At 40.9% G+C, this 9,986-nt stretch overlaps 1 protein-coding gene across 1 annotated transcript in view; it reads left to right on the top strand.

Moving 5' to 3' along the window:
- Positions 1–9,986, top strand: part of itsn2a (intersectin 2a) — a 33,875-nt gene that overhangs the window by 21,889 nt on the left and 2,000 nt on the right. The window contains exons 18-32 of the mRNA XM_079645278.1: positions 6–204; positions 347–407; positions 994–1,226; positions 1,305–1,345; positions 1,438–1,604; positions 1,895–1,928; positions 2,185–2,306; positions 3,182–3,278; positions 3,735–3,926; positions 6,640–6,761; positions 6,850–6,956; positions 7,409–7,592; positions 7,716–7,814; positions 7,917–8,084; positions 9,760–9,972. Coding sequence (XP_079501404.1) covers positions 6–204; positions 347–407; positions 994–1,226; positions 1,305–1,345; positions 1,438–1,604; positions 1,895–1,928; positions 2,185–2,306; positions 3,182–3,278; positions 3,735–3,926; positions 6,640–6,761; positions 6,850–6,956; positions 7,409–7,592; positions 7,716–7,814; positions 7,917–8,084; positions 9,760–9,972 — 2,039 coding nt within the window. The remainder of the gene's footprint in view (positions 1–5; positions 205–346; positions 408–993; positions 1,227–1,304; positions 1,346–1,437; positions 1,605–1,894; positions 1,929–2,184; positions 2,307–3,181; positions 3,279–3,734; positions 3,927–6,639; positions 6,762–6,849; positions 6,957–7,408; positions 7,593–7,715; positions 7,815–7,916; positions 8,085–9,759; positions 9,973–9,986) is intronic.

Raw genomic sequence — 9,986 nt, 5'->3', positions numbered from 1 at the left:
ATAAGGTGTGTTTTCCATGATGCAGGTGGATGAGCAGACTGTCGGTGAGCCTGGCTGGTTGTGTGGGAGATTCAATGGAAAAAGGGGCTGGTTTCCCCAGAGTTACGCAGAGAAGTGCCACACTCCCTCTACCTCCACCACTGAGCCTCCAGCTTCTTTACCTGGAAAAATGTCCTGTCCACCGCCAATACCACATAACACAGGGTAACTGAAATATCCCAAAGTAAAAGTATTTGTTTCATTCTGTCTCCCTACACTAAAAATATTACAGTTTTATTCTGTATTAGTTGAGTTTTGATTCTTGTTTGCTTCTTCTCTAAGTGTTTGTCCCTCCATTTTTACCCAGAGACCTAGATGGGAAGGTAGCGGATGACAGCACTGTTTCTGCCCAAGCAGACGCTTCACAGGTAAAGTTTGATATATATTTTACTCTAGGCTCCTAGAACAATAGCAATAGCAATATAACCCAAAGGCAAAAAAGACAGACCCCAGGAATATCTATAAAGCGTGTTATTTTAAACCTTACCTTGACTTTAAAATAACATTGCATGAAACATATTTGGATCCGCTATGTTTCCTGTTAGTGTCATGTTCCCTTCCTTCATAGTTATTTGAGCTATAAACAGGCTTTGGAAGGCAACTAACTAGGTTTGGCTTGTGTACATACGCTGCTGCTGGCACCAACACACACACACATCCTTCTCCAGTACAACAGCCGGATGTTTATTTATAGTTTTCCCTATTGAGAGTTCTTCTATTTCTTGGCCATTTTGTGGGTCACACAAGCATTTACAGATCTCCGTCTCCCAATAGATGACATTAGTGTTAGTAGGTCTCATGGTCAGGGTGATGTAGTGTGATGTGATCTGAGATATTTGAAGTCCCTCTATATCTAGACGAATGGCCTTGAGGATGATTTTCATGGTTTCCTTGATTCAATCAATCATTTACTTCATGGTGCTTGATGTACAACTTTGCTTCTCTACTTTTCAGTCCTTCTTCCCTCTGTTGGCTCGAGCTGTTTCCTCCTGGTCCGCCACATCGGAAACTCACCTCAACCTCTCCTCCGGGGCGGGTGACGTCATAACACCAATGCTGAGCTTCTCCCAGGGTGACATCATCAGCGTGCAGCAGCAGAGGGAAGACTGGTGGTTGGGGCAGCTCAATGGGACACAGGGATGGTTCCCCAAGAGCTATGTCACTTTGGAGATGGGTGGCAATACAGAGTATGAAGACACACACAAACACACCTTATATTGTCTACTTTTGCTTAGAGTACATTGACTGTGTTTTTCCCCTTCTAGTGTGGATCCATTTGACACATGTGATTCTGTTCAACTAGAGGGTAGGTGTAGTTTATCTGTGGCACGTGTATTTCATATTCATATTGTAAGATATTTGGCTCTGACTTGCACTCCTGTATTTTATGGTAACCAGAGTTTGTGGCCTTGTACACGTATGAGAGCCCAGAGGCTGGGGACCTGACGTTTGTTGAGGGAGATGTTGTCATGGTGACAGAGAGAGAGGGAGAGTGGTGGCGTGGATGCATCGGGGATCATACGGGAGTGTTTCCCTCCAACTATGTCCGACCTGTAGAACCAGAGGTGAGACGAGCCATTTAAAGTAAAAAAGCATCATATCATCTTTACAAAGAATGTATTGAATTGCATTATTTATTAATTTTGCATCTGCTGTCTATTGTCTTTATATTTTTTCCCTTTTAAATGTTTTTGATAAGGGCCTTTGAGCTATGAAATATAAATAAAGTTAAGGATTATACCATAATATATATTTAATCATCTTTATTTTTTTTTAAAGTTACATAGTTTTATTTTGTTTTTGAATGCAATTATTTTAGTTATTTGTTAATAAAATACAACTTGTTTTATTTCAGGGAACAAAGGCTGGAGCTTCGATCAAAAAGCCTGGTGAGTCAGTGATCTCACACACACACACACACACACACACACACACACACACACACACACACACACACACACACACACACACACACACACACACACACACACACACACACACACACACACACACACACACACACACACACACACACACACACAAACACTCCACACAAATAAAGAATGGCCTTCTTATTAATTCTGTTATGCTCTTGACATTTACCTGATCTAAATTCATCCTCAGCTGTATCTGTTTGGCCAACAGAGATCGCCCAGGCAGTCTCCACCACCGTCGCCCCGACGACGCATCAGCTGCGTCTGTCTCCAGGGCAACTGATCGTGGTGCTGGCCAAGAACTCCACTGGCTGGTGGCTCGGGGAACTGCAGGTCAGTGATTACAGCCCATTTCGATTTAATGTCGTTTTTATGAATGTAGTTTATATGCAAAGCTTTAAAATGCCAATAACTCTGATTCATTCGTACTTAAATGCTGATGTGCAGTTCAAGATCAATTATTATTGCAGCAATGAATTGGCTATTCCTTCAATGTGGGATGTATTTGAATAGCCACACTGAAAGTCTTTTCTTTCTCTTTTTTAAGAACTATAAATATTTAATTGTATGAAAAAAAGAAAAAAAATTGCATGCTTTATGACCAAAGTATCATTCTCATTTGTTTTTGAAAATGTAAAAGAAAAATTACAAATAAATAACACAATGTAGGTAAATGTATCACTACAACAAAGCTTATTCTGTGGATGCTGTTGTATCTGCTGACTTGTTGTTGTATCTGCTGACTTGTCAGATCAATGGAGGTTTTGTGAGAGGTGGACAGGAGGTAACAGGAGTAATAACAGGGTTGTCTTCAGGTCATACATCTGTAGGAGTGAGCGATCAATCCTCACTCCACTTTGTGCTGAGGCTGCCACTATAGCTCTGGTTAAGCTCTCAGTTTGACACAGTAATGAGAAAAGCTGAGACAAAGCAGCAAAGTTCAGACAAAATTGGAATTAAAGATGATTACCACAGCTTTGTCAAATTGCATTTGGCCCTCGGTAAAGCAAATCAGGATATTAGTCTATTCAACTTTTGACAGCAATCATTTAGTCATTCAGACTTGAGGCTGCGCTTTGGTCTAATTTATGAAGCCATATCCATTCTCAGAACTCTGCACGACCAAATAAATTCATCAATTCAAGTCTGGATAAATAAACCAGAGGGGAAGCAGCAGGAGATTGATTTACTCTCTCTTTTCCCTCCAGGCTCGAGGGAAGAAGCGGCAGAGAGGCTGGTTCCATTCCTCTCACGTCAAGCTCCTCGGGCCCTCCAGCAGCAAGTCCTCTCCCTCCCCTCTGCCAGGTGATGGCACACACACTTAAAACACAATTATTGATTGGTTTCTGTCTTACATATCCAAGCAGACACATAGACAATTATTGTCTCTTATTTTGACATATTCCCCTAAAATATACCAAGATGTTATAAATGACTAACTCAGAATTGCATAATGTAGTATCTGTCATTTTACCAGTGCACAGCATTGTTGTTAACTTTAAAAATATGCAAATACTGTTATAATTTGTACTAAAAGTATTCCAGGAAACCTTAAAGTATCAGTATTGTCAACAGATTGACATCATCGTAGGGGCTCTGCAAAAGCAGCATGATTTATCCTCTGGGGAGCATAAATGTAAAATAATTCTCAGGGTTATCCATCTAACAGCAGTTGAGATATTTCAAACAGAGCCATCTAACTAACCAAGTTGCTTAAACTCACATCCTTATAAAACCAGATTTATGTCTTTGCACCCGCAGTGTGCCAAGTTATTGCAATGTACGACTACACTGCTGCCAATAGGGATGAGCTGAGCTTCTCCAAGGGTCAGCTGATCAGCGTCCTGGACAAGACCAACCCTGACTGGTGGAAAGGAGACGTCAATGGGGTCACAGGCCTGCTGCCCACCAATTATGTCCAGATGACAACAGAATCAGACCCCAGCCAGCAATGTGAGTAAATCTCAAGTCATTTTCCTCAGATAGACCATATTTCTCTGTCATACATGTGAGAGAAAATCAATAGTTTACACATCTAGTTGGAAGTATTGTGAAAGTGCTGTTGGGAAAAAAATAAGACTGTAGGCGAAACAGATATCTATCAGCTGTAGAAACAAACTTTTCTTTGCTGCTGTCAATCTGATTGGTTGACTTGGCTCACTTCAGGTACAGTAGATCCCCCATCCATGTCAGAGCATGGAGAGACTGACGGTAAGATAAAATAGTTGGTTTCTGTCACTGAGGGATCACTGGTGAATTTAAACCCACTGCACTTAAAAAGGCTCAGTTCCCCAAATACTGTAGTGTGATACTTAATTTAAAAAGAAAAAAAAGTAAAATCACTGTTAAATTGTATTTTTGATTGTCCCTGGAATGGCTGTACAAAGAATTTAAAATCATTGAAAGAAATAGGTTGACATTTTGGGAAATAAGTTTATGCACCTGCTTGTCTGTTTGTTAAGTAAGGCTAAAGCTAGCAAGCGATTAGCTTAGCATAAATATAAATATAGCAGTAAGAAAATGCTAGCTTGGCTGTGTCGGAAAGCAAAACAATCATGAAAATATTCCTACCAAGACTTTTTTAGCTCAGTAAATAACACTCTGTAGGCCTATCTTATTTTTTTTAACAAAAAACTGAAAAATAACAAAGCTTGCTTGATAAGCTAACATTTTCCCACACACTATACAGTAGGTCAAGCTAGGCTAACAGTCGGCCATAGTTTTATATTTAGCATACAGACACGAGAGTGGCATCAATCTTCTCTGCTTACTCTAGGGAACAAAGTGCATAAACATATTTCCCAAAATGTCTTGCCAAAAATCTCTGGATCACAGAACAAAAGGGAACAACCACTGATACATTTCAAATTAAAAGCAATTTATTTCATCCTTATCAGTTAAATTATTTTGGAAGCTTATTTCTGGGAAATTGATATGCACAATGTGTATATAGTTCACTGATCATGCTCTTTGGTAAGGGTAGGATTCTTCTAAGTCTTATTCACAGATCTGATTATTTAAAAAAGGGCCCTATTTTAAGCAGGAGGTACCATACGTGTCTCAATTAGTATTCATAGCCTGCGTGTTGTCTCTGCGCCATGGATCTCTGTTAACAAGTGTGAACACACTGGACCTTTAATTAGGATGCACTTGTCAAAGCTGCAGACACAAAACAAAATGACATTTTAATGCTAATGAACATGAACTCGTACACACCCCGGCTCACACAAGGCCTGCGTTTAAATTACCATCATGCCCCAACTGATGTGATTAGTAACAACATTTACATTTCCAGAAATACATTATTAATACACCCGCATGTAAGAGTGTAGCATTAATATTAAAACTATATTAATGTCTCTTCGTCTCTCCTTCATCTCACTCACCTCCCCCTCCCGCCCCTCCACTTCATCTTTTTTTCCTCTGTAGGACAGTAATTCTGGCTTTCCTCTCTGCTCCTCTTCCTCCTCCTCCTCCTCTTCCTTCTTCCCCTTCTGTCTGAGCCTATCCGATTCGCCCTGTCGCTACAGGAGGCCCAGCCGCCAGCAAGAACAGCCCACCTCTGCGCTTTCCACCTTTTTAGGACTATAGTGTTCTGTGCTACTGGTTATTGATCCCTTTTATAATTGATTTAGCTTCCTTTACCTTCTCTTTTTTCTGTCCTTTTCTCTTAAGCATTTATTACTCACCTTTATCCCCCTCGCTCTCTCCTCCTGTGTTTCCCTTGTATTTCTTTAACTAACTAACTAACCTGGGAGCGAGGCAGAGGCAGCTAAACATGTTTTTAGAGGCTTCGTACCTCTCATAAAGGGCATGAAATGTGTAGTTTTGCTAAAGATACATTTAAATATGGATTGAAATTGTTTGCTTACAAAGTATAATGAAACAAATATATAAATGGATTAGACTTAAATCGTTCACATTTCAATATTAAGGTTATGTATGTAGCATTTTGCAGGGTAACTTATTCTTGCACTAACAACATGAAACCTTGCCAAAACGGACCAATGTAAAGACTCGCTGTTGCTTAAATCACCAATAACCTTGATTGCTGCTTGCTGATGCTTTACTCAAACAAATGAATTGTGATTTTATTATCCACTTATTATGCACTTCTCCATCTCTTAATGCTTCCAAGTGATTAAGGTTGAGGTCATCCTATAATGAACTGTGATATCACCAGCAAAAAGAACAAACACGCAGATATTAGCATACTAGCTGGTAAGAGTAGATTCAGAGATTATGACACTATACTGCTGACATTTACCTCAACATTCTGCTAAATTTGAACTTCAACTGAGTCTTCCACCGCTCTTTCCCTAGAGGATTAGCTTCTTTACTCATTCACACCTATGCAATTATTTGGAGTGAGCGCTCCACCATGAAAGGTGCTTAATTTTTCTTTAATTCATTGCCTTGGTAGCAGAGTTCTTAGCGTTAGCATCGCCTGCTATGTTCCCTTAGTTCATATACTGCAACTACAACGTGCCTCACACTTGTCTGTGCATTAAATGTAAATAGAAATATATAACTGACAATAAAGGGAGATTTTAACATGCATAGTGTGTCGTGTTTTTCCTAGGACACTGTATCTGTGATTGACAGGAAAGTGTTTGTGTGCATGCACATGCTTGTGTGTTTGTGCATGTTTGCATGTTCGCTGTAGGGTGTGCTGACCTGATGTCGTTGGACACCATGACCCCTCAGGAGAGGAAGAGGCAGGGTTACATCCATGAGCTCATCCAGACTGAAGAGACCTACGTTGAAGACCTGGAGCTGGTTCTTGAAGTACGGACGAACATAAACATACAGGCACTGGAATTTCCTATAGTGTTTCATTTTAATTAATGTCCATTTGCAAACATCTGTCACTCAGGTCTTCTACAAACCCATGTCTGAGTCAGGCCGACTCACTGAAGTGGAGATGGGAATAATCTTTGTTAACTGGAGGGAGCTCATTATGTCTAACACCAAGCTTCTCAAGTAGGTACCACACACTGCCTTTTAGAAGCATTCATTTCGTTAATATACCCTGCTTCTTAAATTGTAATTTCGTATGTGCTAAAAGGAGGAAGTGCACAAAGAAAAAATATATTTAAAGGGACAGTTCACCCTAAATAAAAAATAAAATATTTGTTTCCCCTTATCTATATTGCTATTAATCAATTTAGATGTTATGGTGTAGGTTGGTGCTAATAGCCGTAGAGATGTCTGCCTTTATCTTCATGTTTAGAAATCCACAACATTGTCTCTTCCCAGAAATCATGACCCAGTTACTCAGTTACTCAGTTTTATGTAGGATCTATTTTCTTTCCCGTATCACTGTAGGTTGAATTGTCCCTTTAAGGAAAAATCCACTGGAAAACAGATTTGGATCTTTTAATAAAGATGTAACAAAAATCATGCTTTATATCATCATAATCCGTGTTTCCCAGGGCGCTGCGTGTCCGTAAAAAGACGGAAGGAGACAACATGCCGGTCCAGCTGATCGGGGACCTGTTGGCCTCGGAGCTCGCACACATGCAGGCCTACATCAGCTTCTGCTCCTGCCAGCTCAACGCAGCCGCCCTGCTGCAGAGCAAAACCCAAGACCAGCAGGACTTTAAAGACTTCCTCAAGGTAAAGGTTGCAGATAATGGATGGTCATATTAAAAGAAAAAAACCAAAGGGACAAAACTGACAGGGTTCTGAGAAGAAAAGAAAATATGTTCTCTCTTTTACTGTTTGCTTCCTCTTGAGCAGAAGATAGCCACTAACTACCGCTGCAAAGGAATGCCACTGTCCAGCTTCCTCCTCAAGCCCATGCAGAGGATCACACGCTACCCCCTGCTCATAAAGAACGTATGTAGAAAAATGCTTTCTTTATGACTTGATATGCTCTGGATCCACCACATTTTTCTGATATTTATTGCATGTCTCTCCGTGCCTCTTCCTATGGGTCAGATCTTGGAGCACACCCCTGATAATCATGCGGACCGCGGCCCGCTGAGAGAAGCTCTGGAGGGGGCGGAGGAGCTGTGCACTCAGGTCAACGAGGGGGTGCGGGAGAAGGAGAACTCTGACAGGCTGGAGTGGATTCAGAGACGTGTGCAGAGTGAGGGGACTATAGAGGTAAACACACGCAGATAAGATATTTTATAATATTCACTTGGAAGAATATTATAATAAAACGTTTGGAAGTCTATTATACATTTTTCTCTTTTTTTGTATGACTTAAAGGTCCCATGTCGTGCGTTTCCGGTTATAAACCCAAACCCTCAAAGTACACCCTGTAGCGAGTAAAAGTCTAACACAGAAAAGACCTGTCTATGCTGCCCCAGAACGCCTCGTTGGAGATTTTTCTTTTTCCATTGTTTTCTTCCTGAGTACAGTGACATAACCATGCCGAGGTCCAAATGGACCAATCCGTGGAGCTCCTCACACACACACTCACTCAGCCTTATCTTTTCTCAGGCTGTGAGTGTGTGGCGAACAGCCTGGCTGTGAGTGTATGTGTGTGCTCCGCGGTGTCTCGCTGTCTTGCAGACCCCACGCAGCAACCAGGAAACGACACCAGTAATCCAGCTCACACTGTCTGCTCCTCGATCCTCAAAGAGCGGAGCAGCGAGCCCTGCAACGTCCCGCCAACACGGCACCCAGACCCCACGCAGCATTTTCATCTGTTTGTCATTACTGATGTCATTTTCTGGTTGCTAACAAACACCATTGTAAAACATAAACACTGATGTTCCGCTGTAACGGTGGTGGACTCATCAGAACAGAGTGGGCGAGCTGACCAATCAGAGCACAGTGGGCTCATAGGGAGGGGGGGGCAGGAGCTCCAACAAGCCGTTTAGGACAGAGAGTGAATACACATGCTATACAGAGATGCTGTATGAGAAACCAATGTGATTTTGGAACATTGAACAATGTAAATCTATTCTAGTAGACTGCAACAATGGAATTATGATCAGTAGAAATGGCCATGTCATGGGATCTTTAAGAACAAGATCATTTTTAAATGACCCGTCTAAGTTCATCTCTGAAACTAAAAAAGTCTATTCATCTTTTTTTTCACCTAGGAATTCTTTGGCAAGAGATTTCTTTTTGTGTCTGGATAATGTTATTGCTTTTGTTGTTGTAATACTCATTTTGGACACAGATGGCCCCATGTTGTAATTAGGACTACAAACTTGTTTTTCTTCAGGGTGAATTCATATGTTTCCATGCACTCTAAACACAAAGTTCATGTATTTCTATGAGTCAAATATATTTCTAGACACAAAAAGACATGAGGGTATTGCTGCATAACTTACTAATACAAAATGTACCTTGTGGTAGGGTGCTCATAGAAATGAAACAAATGAATAAATAAAAAGTCCTATTTTTAAAACAAGTGGTAGCGGATGAAAGAAACATAACAATATTATTCCACAAAAATAAACATGGTCCTGAGGCATATATTCATGAGAAAAAAACGGTTCACATCACACTTATAATAATAATCACACTTTCCTTCCGTAGAAGTCTAAAAATATCCATATTGTTGCTATGAAGTGCAGTAATAAACACCTCCCCCAATGTATGTTGTATACAGTAGCACTGTAATAGCTCCTTCTCGATACTTCTATCATAACCTTTTTTTGCAGTTTCCCTTCTCCTCTACATCCGAATGAATGAGTCTGTTACCAAAACAAATGAACACATACAGTAGCAGTAGCAGAGGCAGGGGGCATTTTTCACTGCAGCCCTCACTGTACTTGATAGTTTCCTTCATCTCTCCTCAGTCCTGCCTTTTCTCTTCCAGCACTTGGTCTTCAACTCGCTGACGAACTGCCTCGGGCCTCGCAAGCTGCTGCACAGTGGCCGACTTTACAAAACCAAAAGCAGCAGGGAGTTGTGGGCTTTCCTCTTCAATGATTTCTTCCTCCTCACGCATAGCGCCAAACCCTTCTCTTCCTCGGGGCCAGACAGGCTATTCAGTCTCAAGACCAACATACAGCTGAAGATGTACAAAACAGTAAGAGAGAGGCC

This window comes from Notothenia rossii (assembly GCF_949606895.1).
Source record: "Notothenia rossii genome assembly, chromosome: 8".
Classification (NCBI taxonomy): Eukaryota; Metazoa; Chordata; class Actinopteri; order Perciformes; family Nototheniidae; genus Notothenia; species Notothenia rossii.
Note: the sequence above shows the minus strand (reverse complement) of the source record. Positions and strands in the feature narration are given on the sequence as shown.